Source organism: Bacillus rossius, chromosome 1 (assembly GCF_032445375.1).
Source record: "Bacillus rossius redtenbacheri isolate Brsri chromosome 1, Brsri_v3, whole genome shotgun sequence".
NCBI lineage: Eukaryota > Metazoa > Arthropoda > Insecta > Phasmatodea > Bacillidae > Bacillus > Bacillus rossius.
Genome location: NC_086330.1, coordinates 292,616,527 through 292,634,625, shown reverse-complemented (window position 1 = coordinate 292,634,625; position 18,099 = coordinate 292,616,527). Strand labels below are relative to the sequence as shown.

The 18,099-nt window shown below is 39.5% G+C and overlaps 1 protein-coding gene across 1 annotated transcript; it reads right to left on the bottom strand.

The window, feature by feature from the left end:
- Positions 1-2,256: 2,256 nt before the first annotated feature.
- On the bottom strand, positions 2,257-6,779 carry LOC134527748 (uncharacterized). The gene is made up of 2 exons (XM_063360676.1): positions 6,261-6,779; positions 2,257-4,918 (listed from the first exon to the last, which is right to left on the bottom strand). The coding sequence occupies exon 2, from the start codon at positions 4,907-4,909 to the stop codon at positions 2,594-2,596; it is 2,316 nt and encodes a 771-aa protein (XP_063216746.1). The 5' UTR covers positions 4,910-4,918; positions 6,261-6,779; the 3' UTR covers positions 2,257-2,593.
- Positions 6,780-18,099: the final 11,320 nt, after the last annotated feature.

Genomic DNA, 18,099 nt, shown 5'->3' with positions numbered 1-18,099 from the left:
AGGTCGAGGCTCTATCATAGGGGCTATAAGCAGCTTTAATATGTACTTCTGAACACAATTTACTTGTCTTCTTTTTAGGAACTTCTCGGAGGCTGTAGATTAGAGGATCAGATGTTATGATCAACGTGGAAAGTAAGTCTCCATTTGTGGCAATACGTGAACGCTTTCTGGTGTTATATTCCCTGAACCGACGACAATTTTTGTTCCTAGCTTCCTGTGCTTCTTCCGAAAGTTGCCCAATTGGAACAATCGCAGTTTTTATGACTTCTGTACTATGGACCAGAATTTTATGTACAGTAATATACATATAATACCATGAGTAAAGACTGAGATAATGCTTTCTCGTGTCAAGACAAAATTTGTTGAATTCCTTTAAATTAATCTCTAAACCAGAAGATAATGTTCTCAGTAATACATCAAATTGCTTGATGAGTGTAATATCTACTCCTGTGATCTGAGCACTCAATTCAGGTTTGCTAAAGAAACGGCGAGCAGTGTTTCCATCATTTGTTGAATCAAATCGTAGCTTTGGTTTGTCCACAATCAGTCCCATTTCATGCTTCAATCGTTTAATTTCCTTGGATCGTTGATTTACACTAGCCTTATCCTCAGCACTTTTAGCCTGCCATTTTTGTATATCCAGCTTATAACTAATGTGTAAACAGCATTCGAAACAACGAATCCACGCATGAAGCGTTGACAAACCAATGCCAAAATTATCTTTGTTGCTGTTAAAATGCCTTGATTCGTCATTCATTATTTTGGGGATAGCACCACAAATGAAACACTTCTGCGATGAAAGAGTTTCGGTCAAGGTGTTACACACTTTTCCATCAGTCATTGTCAGCAGAAGTTCATGCTTGACAGAAATGTCAGTATCACCAATTTCACAAACTGTTGAAACTAAGTTGTTTATATCTTCCAAGACCTTGTTAGTTTCTGCTATCGTCAATTCTGTGGTTTCCTTAGCAAAAATGAACTTAATCGGACGACAAAGCATCGTGGATGATGGCCTGGGATTCTGCCAAATGATGTTGTTGCCATCGAGTATTCTAAGGGGAACAAACGAAAATATGAATAGATACTCGTCATTATTCTCATTGGATTCAAATTTTTGTTCACCTATAGGCACTGTGGCCAGAACTTCCATCACACCCCCATTTACTTATGAGAGTAAACGATGAATTCGGGTGAACACTACTTATGGGTTCTCTCTGAGCTACTAAGCGTTCAACAGTTTTATCTAACACGGCTTGCAACTTGAATTCAGCACGAGTTTCTGTCACTATAATGTGCTCCTCTGAAGGGTAACAGGCTTTTTTTGACTTCCGTAAACAGTGGTAAGATGGAAATTCATGATGATCTACCTTCATAGACCACTTCCTAGTCTGCTTGTATGAGTGCGTTGTAGATTTAGAGTCTATGTAATAGGCTAATGCCTCGTCACCACTTAATTGTCTAGCACTATCCAAATAACTGGTTTTCTTCAAACTTGTGGTAACACTCGCAGATTATGGACTTAAACTAATTTTTCTGATTGCTGTGGTAATGTATTGCCTGTCGATCGCACGGCTACTTCTGCAGCAGTCAACAACTCTGCAACGCTACGCGATTCAACGAGGTCTTGAATTCGACATTTTTTCGTTTTGTATGATGACTTAGTCAAGAAACGCTTCTTTGACTTTCCAGCAGCAATCCATTTGGAAGCAAATTTCGACAGATTGCTGGCCAACTTTATTTTAATTTCTCTTATAGAGTCCTCAGTAACATCAGTAAAATTAAATTAAGTCGAAAGAAACTCGAAAACTCGAACATTTCTATCATTTTTTCCATGTTTGAGAAATTCTTCAAAAAACTCTATTTTTGAAATAGAGTGAATGTGCTCTGAAAAAAAAAATAGTTGTACTTGAGTGTGCTGGCTAAAATACATATTATTACAAAGAGAAATGGTGCAGATATGATATATAAAAAATTTAGCCTGGTTACATGTGTGTACATGTTAATTACATGCATTTAAAAGAGTAAATTAAATAAAAAATTACATATATTTTTATGTATTTTTAAAACATTCTTTCATATTTTTTGACTACCAGAAAGATTTAAATTTATTTAAACAATAAAGTAGAGGAAGATGGGGCAGAATGGGATATGAAGTTTTCAACTAAACATACATCATCAGGGTGTCTAGGGAAATGATCAGAAAAAATTCCTGTACAATTCCTGTACATTCCTGTACATGTCAAAAATGAAAAGAATACATGTAAATCATACGCGATAAAATTTTACCCCAAAATCATGATAGTACATGCAAAATTGAACAAATGCAATAAATTACTAAATTACTACTGTATGTAATGAGAAAAAGCATTTTAACAAAATGATCATCTAAAGATGCTATAAACATCAAAGACATATGCAGGCCTACCTTCTCACTGGAAATGTTGGAACTTCAAATTCATTATTAAAACATTGGAATTTTTCATTTGTCCTGGTTCGATAGTAATTGTCTTGCAGCTTGTTTGGTCCATAGTCACACTAGTACAAAACTGTGAGAAGTTTAACTGTATAGTGTCATGCAATACACAGCCCTATACTATTTTTTAAGATCTTTCACCTTCTCATCGATGGCAGATACTGCACGCTGTACATCCTCAAGCAACATGAGTTTCTTCGCCTCAAGCTGTTTGATCTCAGTAGCTGCACGTTTTCTTTCTTCCGCTAGCTTGAAAATTTTCTTATTTGCACACTGCTGCTCTGCAAGTGCCTCACTGTACATGGAATAAGCATTCCTCACTGCATGAATCATGGCTTTAGGAATGTCTAGCTTCATCAGTCCACCCGGCTCATTACTAACAAAATCAAAAATACGACGCTGGGCTATGAGTGATGGTTCTTTCAGATTTTCGACTAAAATTTCTTTGTTCACTGAAAATCCTCGTTCGATGTTATCACTGCCGTGAGACAAAATTAAAAGTAGTTTGACTACTTTAAAGAGGTTCTCATATTCCTTCTTTCCTTCTATAAGCTGCACCCAGAAGGTATCCAAGCGAGTTTCAGACTTAGAGTAGGTTTTCATTTCTTCAATGACATTTGATTGCGAGCAAAGAAACCTGTACTCTCTATCAGCCCTTTCAACAGTGCTAGCTGGCAGAAGATTGGCCGTAAGGAGGTGGTCAAGAGCAGTAGTAAGTTGTTTTACACAACTATCTTTGGAAGAAATATGATAAGGGTTCAAAAAAGTAAGAGCCTTGGTAAGAGAATACTTCAGAGGAGACTTCAGCAACAGGTTACTCACGAAAAATTGCAGGACATTCCGACACTCTTTTCTGAAAATTAAAATATCTTTCTCAGAGGCATTCTTACACTTCCTTAGTGCTGCACGGGTACTGTAACCAAGCTCAACATGTTTCACATCCTTGAGATTTACAAAAGTCTTATCTGCATTCTGTTTGAAAACATCAATTTTGTGAAGAGGAGTTTTCTCAATAATCTCGGTTTTCACAATTCTTTTCATAGCAGTCATTACAATAAATGTCAAACTATCGAAAAGAAATGGTGCCATTGGAGAATCAGACTGGAATTCTACCAAAAATGGTTCAACGTCACTTGCCAGTGCCTCAAAGAAAGCTATTTTCGCTTGCAGGAGTTTGTCTTGCAGGGCTTTACATACAACAGAAAAGCTATTACAAGATGGTTCCTTTGCTGTGGTTTTGACTATGTTGACATATTTTTCAACAAGTGGCAATATTTCCATTGCTCTCCTCGCTACTTTGCCATTTTCAATCCAACGAATTGAGCAAACCCTCAAAGGAAACACGTGTGAGTTTGAAGCCTCTGTATAGTCTCCTCGTCGACTTGGAGCCTCTTTAAACAAATTGTAAAGGGCTCTAAGAAACTCAATTATCTCCCAACCAGATTTCTTGATGCCTGTCTTAAAGGCATTGTGCACTGTGTGTAAACCACAAGAACCAATATCTAGTAACTGTGGGGATTCTGGGTCAGATCTGCTGTCTTGCTGTAAAAGCCTAAGTACTTTGAAATTTACGTTAGGACCATCCATTGATAATTGGATAATCTTCATCATGTCAAATCCTTCCAAGCCAGTTTTCATGGCTTGTAAGAGATCTTCAGCTGTAGCGTGATTCAAAAAGATGGATGTTACATACCTACACATAACTTTATTTACATTTGAGTCCCAAATTCTGACAGACAAGTCCATCTGTTGTTTCTGTGCAATTTTGTTCACACTCTCATCAAAACCCAACACGAAATGTTCACACTCTTTCAAAACACTTTTCAACTTATCATAAAAATAAGGAGCAAGTCCATAAACTATGACATATGAAATTTTATCTTTTTGAAGTTTCATATTGTTTGCAACACGATCGTTGGGAAACATTCGCTTGAACATGTTTACGCTACTAGCAGCGCTGCGTAAGGAGTTATGATTCATCACCGTTTCAAGACACCACAAAGCTTCGGCACGAGTCACATCGTCTTTAAGAAGAAAATTATCCAAACAGCGGGTTGTAGAAGCAGATTTCGGGATTAACGAATCTTCAGCAGGTAGATTCATACTCGCACCAGGAATAACAGCAGCTGACGAAGGTTGAATTACAGATGAAGATGGTAAAGGTGAAGGTTCAGATGCTTTAGATGTTTCAGGGGCAGATGTAGTAGCCCAAATTTGAATTGGCGCTGTCTTATCTACACTACTCACATTTTTCTTATGCTTGTTTCCACTGGCATGGCTTGTAAGAGCTGTTCTTCCCATGGAAGTAATGGAAAAAGTAGTCCCACAGACTGCACACCTAGCAGAGTGACGATCATCCTTGATGTCTTCAACCCAAGGGAATTCTACTTTCCAATCCGTTTGAAACGAAATTTTCCCTCTCACCCGACGAGCCATTTCAAGTCCCTAAAAATTATAAAATTACTATTAGGTAACTTCAATTTTTCATTACCATATTTACTCGTGTGAATGCTTCATACTATGTCTCTAACAAATATGTAGTGTAATCTTTATTCTTTTTGGCCAAAATGTTAATATCTGTAGCAGGTATTGTCAGGTATACAGTAAACCCTATATATCTCAGACCTCGATGTCCCAGACATCGGGTGACGGACAAAAAAATGTTTCAACAAACCACATAATATTGCAAGATAGTAAATTTTATATAATTTCTGGAAGCTACAAGGCACGAAAATTGCAAAGTTGTGTTTACAATTTGTACAAAAGAAATACAGTATGTTTACCCAGGAACGGGACAAGCGCACGCACGTGATAGCTATTTTCTCCCGCCTATTATCACTATTTCAATTTATTACGTTTATCAATGAGGCTATCAATAAAAGAATTATGTTCACAAAATTACTGACTAGTGAAATGTATGTGCGCACGCAGTTTGATGGAGTACTGTGCCTTCCAGAGTAAACAAAAGAACATTAAAAATTTTCTCTCTAAAATATTTTAAGTTTAGAATGGGGCGTTTACACGGGTAAATAAGGTAACTTATTTGTTGGAAAAGTATTTAATTTTGCTTAGGCATAGGGATACGACCTTTGCAAGGAAACTGAACGCCAAACAACGCAAAGAAATGTGTTTTGTCAATGCATACATTATTATATAGAGACCTGAAAAAAGAGTGGTTATTTTTTCTTAAAAGCGGTGTTATTTTTCGAAAAATTTGCAACAAAAAGCGAGGTTATTTTACTTTTATTTGCAATTTTATTTGACTGCATATAATTAAAAAAAACTGAACCGAAACCAAATGTTTAAATAAGATTTTACAGAGATTCTGTTTTGTAATTGGTTTACCTTTTAAATTTAAAACTTAAGAGTATAAAAATTCAAACAGAATATGTTTGAATTTACTTATCAAAAGACAGCAACCTTCCCGGACATTTTAAAGGAGGTTATGAAAATCAGCAGCGGTTAAAATAGGCATACGTAACGCTGTTTCGATGCACAACGTGTAGTTTTTCAGCTAAGCTTGGTACGTGACGATATCGGGTGGTTTTGGTGTTGTATTCTGAGATGGGAAAGACGTGAAAATGCACAAATTCATGCAAAATTCGTAGAAATTCGTGAAAAAGTCTGAAAAAATTATGAAATCGCTTTTAACTTCAAAACATTACAACTCGCGTTATTTTTCGAGTTTATCGCGATCGCGATTTTTTCAGGTCTCTAATTATTAGCAACAAATTCCGCCACCTCTGAATGCAAATATTCCACTTTGGAAAATTAAAGCAGTACTTACGTTTTACTGTAAATACTTAATAATCCACATACACGCATTGCAACGAAACACAAACACTGGATAGCGGAAAACAGCGGCAGAATGCTGTTAGACGGCGCCAGACGTCTGAACGAGAGATTGTGAACTGGTGTGTGTGCGTGCGCTCGCGTGGGTGAGTCACACAAGCAGTGTTGCCAAGTCTATCGCGCTGTCTCCGGGCGCCGCATGGACCTGTGAAGACTCGCGTCCCACTTAAAACTTATTGATAGTTTTTAACGGTATTTGTTGGTCAGCGATGATGATCCAGAAATGAAATGCAGCATAACACGTTTTAATAAAACTTTGTTTTTATCCCCGGATTTATGAAAAATTCCTGTTACAATTCCCGGATTTTTCCTGGCAGTTATAATTTCCGTACAATTCCCGGCTTTCCCGGTTTTCCCGGTCACTAGACACCTTGATCATTAATTAAGAACACTGAAGATCCAAACTTAGTATCAATGTAATGTTTATAATGTGAGTAATAACATGCAATATCAAAACATACAAATAAATACCAAAAAAGGCACATTTTAAAAACAATGTCACGTTTCACATTGTACCCATGCGTGGGGCAGAATGGGATAGCGAATAAAGGCAGTACGTTTAACACATGTTTTGTACTGAAAATTATAAAAAAGTTATGCTGTTCTTGCAAATTTACAAAATTCACAAATTAGTGCATTATCATCTTCGCTGTCCATTCCTTCACAAGATTTATGCGCCCACTGTTTACAGATATAACAGGATACCCACCCTTCATTAGAGGTAGAGTAACACTCACCACAGTAAAGACAGTCTGCATCGTCTTCCGTCATTACATTATTTCTGGTCGGCTTTCTTCGTCTTACTTTTAGCACTGGTTTTCCTTATTATTTTTTTCCTGGTTCGTGTGCAAAACAATTTCATTCTTGCTTAATCTTCTTTGGCCTTTTGTTTCTGTTCGTTTACTTTTTTCCTTTCTTCTTTGGCCTTCTGTTTCTCATTCCTTTTATTCAGAGCATTTTCCAATTCCCTTTTGTAGGGAGATTCTGTCAATACAGCAGTTTTACCTTTTTTCCTATTTTTCCTCTTCTCAGCTTGCTTAACTGCAGGAAGTGGCATCTCAGCCATAGGGGAGGCAGTTTGAAATGATGACGTAGGCCTAGTTTTATCAATCACAGAACTATTTGGCATCCAGGAACACCCAGGTTGTGCTAGGTCGTCATTTGGTTTGGCATTTTTGTTAGGCTGGATTGAGCAGTTTCAAAAACATTAATCCCAGTGTTCGGAATTAATTGTGTAATTTCAGTAACATGCAGCTCACTGCTGTTTGTTGGGCACCCACTTTCGTTCAAACTGATTTCAGTTGTAGCTGCAGGAAGGTAATCTGCCTCCGAAAATACATTGGGATCAGGAGGCCAAATCCCTGTTTTTTTTTAATGCGTTTATCGCAGTTTTCATGGTGGCTGATTGTATAAATCTGTACCAAAGATCGATGAAACCTGCCAAAGGGTAGCAACTTTTCCAGGATTGCAGCGAAGCTATTTTCGCAGTTCTTCCCCATAGTGAAGACTTAGTGATTTCATGAATGCGACATCCATAGGCTGCAGTCTGTGGGATGTGTGAGGCGGTAAACAAAGCAAAATTACTCCGTTGTCCCTGGCCATGTCTATCAGCTTTAGGTTTTTGATGTGGGTAGAATGTCCATCGAATATCAGAAGGACAGGAGACTGTTGTGATGCTTGAGAAAAGCCTACAAATCTTCCAAACCACAATATAAATAATTCTGTTGTCATCCAGCCAGTTTCATGAACTTCAGACCACACTCCTGGTGGTAAACCAAGCTCAAATCCCTGTTGCTTCTTTTTCATAGGAAATATTACCATGTGAGGCATATATGATCCTGCAGCAGACATATACAACGCTGCAGTTACGTTTTAACCACGCTCTGATGATATCAAAGACCCTATTTGTCGCTTTCCCTTAAGGGCTATTATTTTAGACTGGTTTTTGGGATTTACTGAGATGCCAGTTTCATCACAATTAAAGATCTTGTCACATGTTAGTTTGTATTTGTCAATGTTTTGTGTAAGCAAAGTAAAAAACTGCGACACTGCTACTTGATTGAACCCCATAGCTGTTGCACCTGATGTAGCTTCCGGTTTTCGGATGCTTAAGGGCGCGGTTCAAGCATAAAAATTCGCCACTTTCGTAAATCTGTATTCTGTTGGTGTAACATTGTAGTTGGTGTCGAAGTGATGTTCCCTACTACTCCTCTAGACTGTATATATACCGTGTGGCTAGCAGGAAGCGCTCAGTTGAGAGCCGGCTGTCGGAGGAGGAGGCTGTGTCAGGTTGCTTCACGATAAGCCTTCCAGATAACCGCGTAGTTCAGACCTTCCCCCACCTCCAGCGTCACACAGCCGTAGCAGTGTTGCCACGCGTATTAGCATCTGCCTTCCCAAACGTCCCCGCTCTTAGTCGGCCGCGGCGTCGTCTCTTTCCACGCGTATCCATAGCCACTGTCATCCATCACCCAGCCACCATGCGCACTGAGCCATCTTTATTATTTATAAAGTTAGTAATGCAATTTAGCAACTGTTATGGAGACTATTTATTCGTTGGAAATGTTATTATATATGTTTAACAGTTCTCGAATGTCTGAAAGGAAGTGTCTCTTTGCATTATAATTTTTCACTTCAACATAAAACAATTGAAAAGATTTTTAATCCAATGTTATTGTTACAGTTACTATACGCAAATTTCAAAAGGCAAGTAATGATACTCAAATCGTATGGCACTTACCAGAGTCAATGTAGACTGTACTACCATGTCCTCCAGGCACCCGATGCAAGTCGATACATAATAAACATAAGAATGGCCCAATTTAAATGATAAAGCGATGTGCGACTGCCACAATTATTTAACTTTAGCTGCGACAATGCTGCCTTTACGAGAGCACACACTCGGTTCAGCACTCCTAAATTCAACTGCAGGGGTTCGGTAAATCTGAAGTATAAGTTTTCAGTTATTTTTATCTGTGTGTGTGATGTGAATAAATATATGTGTGTAGTAGTATAGGATAGCCGGAACTGGGACTGGGTCCTGGGTGTGGTGCCTGTGGTGCCGACCGCCAAATTGGATTGTGACGTCACGGCGGCCATCTTGGAGGAGTGTAACGGGACATAGCGTAACGGGACAAGTTTGACCTTGACCTTTGACCCTCAAAATTCGCCAAAATTCGGCAAAAATTGCCCAAAATTCCTCAAAATTTACATTTCTGTGGAAAAAAAATTCCGCCAAAAATTCTCAAAAAATTCCACAAATTAAAAATTTCTCTTTTCGAGGGAAAAATTCCCGTTTCGAGGGAAAATTTCCCGTTTTTAGTCCTTAAAAATCCCAGCGGCTAAAAATGTCCATATAGAGGCTTAAGCATCCATGTCTACAGCCTCTGATAAGCCTCTGACATCATCATGGAATATGTCATTTTGAATAAAGACGTCACCATTGCAATTTTCGTTACAGCCGCCATCTTTAACTTTTTTATTTATTATCCGATTTTAACGGAAAAAAATTTAAAATTTATAAAAAAATTCAATTAATAAAAATTTAATAAAAAATATTTAAAAATCATACATTAACGACACGGAGCTCGGAGTCCTCAGTTCGAACCCGACGAGCGCAAAAAAATAAATAAAAATGACGACCGATCCTTCCCCCATGGTGGGTGCTAGCAGACTGACTCCCACCACCAATAACAAGGTATTTACCATCAGCTGGTATGACGTCATGTCCGCCATCTTGTCTTCGATGCTGGAAGCCATCATAATTGTATCGTCGGCTAGAGTGCGCTGACGCCATGTTAGTTTAATTCTTACCCGCTAGAGTGCAGTAAACATTTATTACCGAGGTGCCCCCGCCATCTTGAAATTTGACCGCCATCTTGAAAATCCGTAAATATTTAGCTAGAAATTCGGGAAAAGTTCCAAAATTCATTAAAAAAATCACTCATTAATTTACATATTGATTTGATCCGCTCCTTTCCTTGGTTCGATCTCTGAACGAAACTAAAAATAAATTTAATTTAAATATCAGAAAAGTGTCAGGTTCAAGGAATTAAACACCACAAGTTCTTTTACAAACATAATATTTATTACATAATTTCTATTCTACTACAGGATCAGTTTAAAAAGCCAGCAATCTTATAATCATTAGTTCCGCATCGGTGTGAAATGACTAATTCTTAGCTCCAATCGGCTTATACTAGACAGAGACCAACCAGAACCTTTACTGACATAGTCCTCCTCTTCTTGACAAAGTTTCTGGATACCGTGTTTAACAGTTTGCTTCACATCGTCCGAACTGTAAATTACTGCTGCCGATGTCTTGAATGCACACGTCTTCTCTTTGTCATCAAACGGATATGGCTTTCCATATATACAGTCCAACCACAAGTTATATTTCAAAGGTCCGTTTGTTGCTACGTCATCAGTAAGCTGATTGATTATGTTCTGTCTGATATCATCAAGAAAATTACAAATGTCTTTCGACTCACCTAACGTATTTAGATAATAGTAGTCTTTCAATGTTCCACGAAATGCAGACTGCGCCAAGTAGAAGCCATTATCATTCACCTGCAGAGCACCGATCACAGTCTTAGGTTTAGTTCCATGCCCAGATGCCATAGCAATCGGTTGCTGCGCATCTGTTTTCTTGCTTGTACGCTTACGAGTCTCCAATCTAAAGCGAGGAGTCGAAATTTCTGAAGGTAGTTCAGCAGTAGGCGCACGAACTTCACCTTTACAGTTTTTCGAATGTCGTCGCAAATTATCAATTCGAGTAAACCATTCATAACACTCATCACAGCGAAACTTCATGCGAGAAGGATTCTTCATGCATTTGCTCCGCTCATGTCTTCGTGCATCATGGGAAAATGCGAACGACGTATCACAGTAGCTGCAAGGATACCGCGGTGATGAAGACGAACCTTTCAGACTCGATCCAGATACTGACGTTGTCGCCGACGTACCATTTCCAGGCATGCTCTTATACACATCGATGCATCGTTGTTGCACCGATACCTTTACTTTCTGCCGCGCAACAGGTCCTTTGCATGTCTCCAAGTGTTGCTGCAAATTAGCATTTCTTGCAAATTGCTTGCGACACTTAATACAGCCAAACATTTTTCGATAAGGGTTCTTAGCACATTCTCTATTCTCATGTCTGCGAGCATTTGAGGTGATAGTAAATGATGCGTCACAGTATTTGCACTGACGCAATGTACGCTCTTCATTAGTTGAAGAATCCATTGCTGATGATGAAACTTCGGATGATGGTGGTATCACATCTGTTGAAATCTCCTCCAATGTTGACGTCGTCGTTGCCAACGGGATCTGCACATTCTCCATCGTAGCTGTCGTCAAGGTTCCCGTAGTCGACGGTACAACCTCCGAGTTTAACGTTAAAGACGGTAAAGATGCCATCGAGGTCTCAAGAACAGCTAATTGACACGACTTATGCACCAGAAGAAACAAACTAGGTGATCCTTACACCGCCGTCGTCAGAAACAAACTGAGCGTCCTGTTGTCTAGGACTCGCTTATATACATGCACCGTATTGGAATAATACGCTAGTCAAATCAAGAACCATGTACAATAATACTAGAGTCAAATCTACAAATTAAAAAAGAGGATCATTTGATCGGAAAAAAAAATCGATCTCTCCAATATACGCCAGGCTCCAAGAGCTACAATTCACGTCATCAGATCCATCTACATTTTGCTCCTATGCTTCAATTGACCATTAGCTGCAAGTGCTCCAACAGCTCCATCAGCTCCAACACGTAATGTACGCAATCTACGCGCAATACATGCTATTTACACGCAATAAATGTAATGATTACACAGTACACACAGGAAACGGAACGTACACACAGTACACACACACAGGAAACGGAACGTACACACAGTACACACACACAGGAAACGGAACGTACACACAGTACACACAGGAAACTAAACGGACACACAGTACACACAGGAAACTAAACGTACACACAGTACACACAGGAAACGGAACGTACACACAGTACACACAGGAAACTAAACGTACACACAGTACACACAGGAAATGGAACGTACACACAGGAAACTGAACGTACACACAGTACACACAGGAAACTGAATGTACACACAGTACACACAGGAAACGGAACGTACACACAGTACACACAGGAAACGGAACGTACACACAGTACACACAGGAAACGGAACGTACACAAAGTACACACAGGAAACGGAATGTACACACAGTACACACAGGAAACGGAACGTACACACAGGAAACGGAACGTACACACAGTACACACAGGAAACGGAACGCACACACAGTACACACAGGAAACGGAACGTACACACAGTACACACAGGAAACGGAACGTACACACAGTACACACAGGAAACGGAACGTACACACAGTACACACAGGAAACGGAACGTACACACAGTACACACAGGAAATGTAATGATCACACATACAGTAGCGGAAACAACACACACAGGCTTAGTTGGAAATCAGAATACAAGAAATAAAAACATTAAATTTTTACTTTCAATATTTTATTACTTCTCAACATTACACAAATACAAGTAAAAGAAGCCATTATTGTATGTAGCCAGCTTTCCTCAGTTCTTTGAGTATGAAGGATATTTCTTTGATGCACGGATAGTTTCCTGCACAAAGCGAGCCATGTAGAAGTCTTAGCCGGTCAACCAATATGTTTGGATCTTTCCATGATGTGTAATCAATCTCTTCTACCACCATCTTACTTGCTTGTTTATTATAAATACTTTTAATATCACAATCGTCCCAGTGATCATAATAAGCATTATCAGATTTATTTATTATAACACGACGTTTCCATCGTTTCGGTCTCAGGACATCGCCACATTCTTCGATCTTGTCAGCTCTAGGTGCTTCATCACAGTCTATGCCTTTGTCAACAGCCTCAGAGTCACTGTAACAATCACTGTAGAAGACATCCTCTTCACCCAGATTACCGTATGAATTCGCTATCGATGATGTCGAAGTGTCTTTATCGTCTTCATGCTTCCTTTTTTAGGAGTCCATCATTTTTACAAAGAATGGAGGATCTACTGAATATAGGCTTGAATGTATTCTCACTATTCACGGTGTTGATACTTCCATTAGTTTCAGTCTTCCCGAAGCCATTAGCATCCTTCAATTTATGTTCTTCCTCACGATCGGGTGAGCTAATACCATCACGCTCAGGACAAGGAAAATTATTGTCATAATGCAGATCACTCTTCTTTAGTCTAGTGGATCCATCGGTGTCCTCTGTGCCGTAAGTAGTCTTGACTTTACATGTTCTACCATGTCTTTTTAAGCTGTCAATTCGTGTTAACAACCTGCTACAACGATTACAGCTTAACATGTTGCGTAGTGGGTTTCTAGCACAATCATTCTTCTCATGACGTCTAGCATTCCTTCTCATGACAAAATCCTTGCCACAGTATCTACAGCGGCTTCCTTCCGATTCAGCTATAGATAACAAACCACGAGCCATGGTAGCTTCTGTGACTAATGTTAGATACAAACTGTCAGTTTTCTCCAATTGGAACCATTTCTTAAATAGAGTTTTTGAAATATTACATCAGCGAGAGTTAAGTTATCTAATGCAAAGCAAATTGATGCAAGTAGTTCCGGCTGTCGTCAACAGATGGCGCCACGTGTTGCTTGCAGGTAAATAATATATATTTCATAATGTGGGATGCGGAACGCTCACTATCGATCGCAAAGGGAGGTTGGCTTCGATAGTATCCAAGGAGAAAAAAGTTCGTCTTTCCTGCTAGTGCTTCTCAGATTTCTCACGGTCCGCCATCTTGGATTACGACGTCACGGCGTCCATCTTGGATGGGTGTGACCTTGACCTTTGACCGAAACCGCAGGAATGATCGCAAGCACACGGATTAACCATCAAAATATTGATAAGAATAATCAAGAGCACACGGAGAAAACCATCATAATATTGGCAAGAATAATCAGGAGCACACGGAGAAAACCGCCACAAGTTTTCTTTGATATCATTAAAATACAAAAAAAAATTAATAAAAAATTAAAAATAAAAACGAAAAAAAAAATTCAAACATTCTGGCTTGTACTAGAACTCTATCTTTGCTCAACAATGAGAAGTTCACAAGCTAGCAAAATGTTTGAATTTTTTTTTTCGTTTTTATTTTTAATTTTTTATTAATTTTTTTTTTTGTATTTTAATGATATCAAAGAAAACTTGTGGCGGTTTTCTCCGTGTGCTCCTGATTATTCTTGCCAATATTATGATGGTTTTCTCCGTGTGCTCCTGATTATTCTTATCAATATTTTGATGGTTAATCCGTGTGCTTGCGATCATTCCTGCGGTTTCGGTCAAAGGTCAAGGTCACACCCATCCAAGATGGACGCCGTGACGTCGTAATCCAAGATAGCGGACCGTGAGAAATCTGAGAAGCACTAGCAGGAAGGACGAACTTTTTTCTCCTTGGATACTATCAAAGCCAACCTCCCTTTGCGATCGATAGTGAGCGTTCCGCATCCCACATTATGAAATATATATTATTTACCTGCAAGCAACACGTGGCGCCATCTGTTGACGACAGCCGGAACTACTTGCATCAATTTGCTTTGCATTAGATAACTTAACTCTCGCTGATGTAATATTTCAAAAACTCTATTTAAGAAATGGTTCCAATTGGAGAAAACTGACAGTTTGTATCTAACATTAGTCACAGAAGCTACCATGGCTCGTGGTTTGTTATCTATAGCTGAATCGGAAGGAAGCCGCTGTAGATACTGTGGCAAGGATTTTGTCATGAGAAGGAATGCTAGACGTCATGAGAAGAATGATTTTGCTAGAAACCCACTACGCAACATGTTAAGCTGTAATCGTTGTAGCAGGTTGTTAACACGAATTGACAGCTTAAAAAGACATGGTAGAACATGTAAAGTCAAGACTACTTACGGCACAGAGGACACCGATGGATCCACTAGACTAAAGAAGAGTGATCTGCATTATGACAATAATTTTCCTTGTCCTGAGCGTGATGGTATTAGCTCACCCGATCGTGAGGAAGAACATAAATTGAAGGATGCTAATGGCTTCGGGAAGACTGAAACTAATGGAAGTATCAACACCGTGAATAGTGAGAATACATTCAAGCCTATATTCAGTAGATCCTCCATTCTTTGTAAAAATGATGGACTCCTAAAAAAGGAAGCATGAAGACGATAAAGACACTTCGACATCATCGATAGCGAATTCATACGGTAATCTGGGTGAAGAGGATGTCTTCTACAGTGATTGTTACAGTGACTCTGAGGCTGTTGACAAAGGCATAGACTGTGATGAAGCACCTAGAGCTGACAAGATCGAAGAATGTGGCGATGTCCTGAGACCGAAACGATGGAAACGTCGTGTTATAATAAATAAATCTGATAATGCTTATTATGATCACTGGGACGATTGTGATATTAAAAGTATTTATAATAAACAAGCAAGTAAGATGGTGGTAGAAGAGATTGATTACACATCATGGAAAGATCCAAACATATTGGTTGACCGGCTAAGACTTCTACATGGCTCGCTTTGTGCAGGAAACTATCCGTGCATCAAAGAAATATCCTTCATACTCAAAGAACTGAGGAAAGCTGGCTACATACAATAATGGCTTCTTTTACTTGTATTTGTGTAATGTTGAGAAGTAATAAAATATTGAAAGTAAAAATTTAATGTTTTTATTTCTTGTATTCTGATTTCCAACTAAGCCTGTGTGTGTTTCCGCTACTGTATGTGTGATCATTACGTTTCCTGTGTGTACTGTGTGTACGTTCCGTTTCCTGTGTGTACTGTGTGTACGTTCCGTTTCCTGTGTGTACTGTGTGTACGTTCCGTTTCCTGTGTGTACTGTGTGTACGTTCCGTTTTCTGTGTGTACTGTGTGTTCGTTCCGTTTCCTGTGTGTACTGTGTGTGCGTTCCGTTTCCTGTGTGTCATGTGTGTACGTTCCGTTTCCTGTGTGTACGTTCCGTTTCCTGTGTGTACTGTGTGTACGTTCCGTTTCCTGTGTGTACTGTGTGTACGTTCCGTTTCCTGTGTGTACTGTGTGTACGTTCCGTTTCCTGTGTGTACTGTGTGTACGTTCAGTTTCCTGTGTGTACGGTGTGTACGTTCAGTTTCCTGTGTGTACTGTGTGTACGTTCCATTTCCTGTGTGTACGTTTAGTTTCCTGTGTGTACTGTGTGTACGTTCCGTTTCCTGTGTGTACTGTGTGTACGTTCCGTTTCCTGTGTGTACTGTGTGTACGTTTAGTTTCCTGTGTGTACTGTGTGTCCGTTTAGTTTCCTGTGTGTACTGTGTGTACGTTCCGTTTCCTGTGTGTGTGTACTGTGTGTACGTTCCGTTTCCTGTGTGTACTGTGTAATCATTACATTTATTGCGTGTAAATAGCATGTATTGCGCGTAGATTGCGTACATTACGTGTTGGAGCTGATGGAGCTGTTGGAGCACTTGCAGCTAATGGTCAATTGAAGCATAGGAGCAAAATGTAGATGGATCTGATGACGTGAATTGTAGCTCTTGGAGCCTGGCGTATATTGGAGAGATCGATTTTTTTTTCCGATCAAATGATCCTCTTTTTTAATTTGTAGATTTGACTCTAGTATTATTGTACATGGTTCTTGATTTGACTAGCGTATTATTCCAATACGGTGCATGTATATAAGCGAGTCCTAGACAACAGGACGCTCAGTTTGTTTCTGACGACGGCGGTGTAAGGATCACCTAGTTTGTTTCTTCTGGTGCATAAGTCGTGTCAATTAGCTGTTCTTGAGACCTCGATGGCATCTTTACCGTCTTTAACGTTAAACTCGGAGGTTGTACCGTCGACTACGGGAACCTTGACGACAGCTACGATGGAGAATGTGCAGATCCCGTTGGCAACGACGACGTCAACATTGGAGGAGATTTCAACAGATGTGATACCACCATCATCCGAAGTTTCATCATCAGCAATGGATTCTTCAACTAATGAAGAGCGTACATTGCGTCAGTGCAAATACTGTGACGCATCATTTACTATCACCTCAAATGCTCGCAGACATGAGAATAGAGAATGTGCTAAGAACCCTTATCGAAAAATGTTTGGCTGTATTAAGTGTCGCAAGCAATTTGCAAGAAATGCTAATTTGCAGCAACACTTGGAGACATGCAAAGGACCTGTTGCGCGGCAGAAAGTAAAGGTATCGGTGCAACAACGATGCATCGATGTGTATAAGAGCATGCCTGGAAATGGTACGTCGGCGACAACGTCAGTATCTGGATCGAGTCTGAAAGGTTCGTCTTCATCATCGCGGTATCCTTGCAGCTACTGTGATACGTCGTTCGCATTTTCCCATGATGCACGAAGACATGAGCGGAGCAAATGCATGAAGAATCCTTCTCGCATGAAGTTTCGCTGTGATGAGTGTTATGAATGGTTTACTCGAATTGATAATTTGCGACGACATTCGAAAAACTGTAAAGGTGAAGTTCGTGCGCCTACTGCTGAACTACCTTCAGAAATTTCGACTCCTCGCTTTAGATTGGAGACTCGTAAGCGTACAAGCAAGAAAACAGATGCGCAGCAACCGATTGCTATGGCATCTGGGCATGGAACTAAACCTAAGACTGTGATCGGTGCTCTGCAGGTGAATGATAATGGCTTCTACTTGGCGCAGTCTGCATTTCGTGGAACATTGAAAGACTACTATTATCTAAATACGTTAGGTGA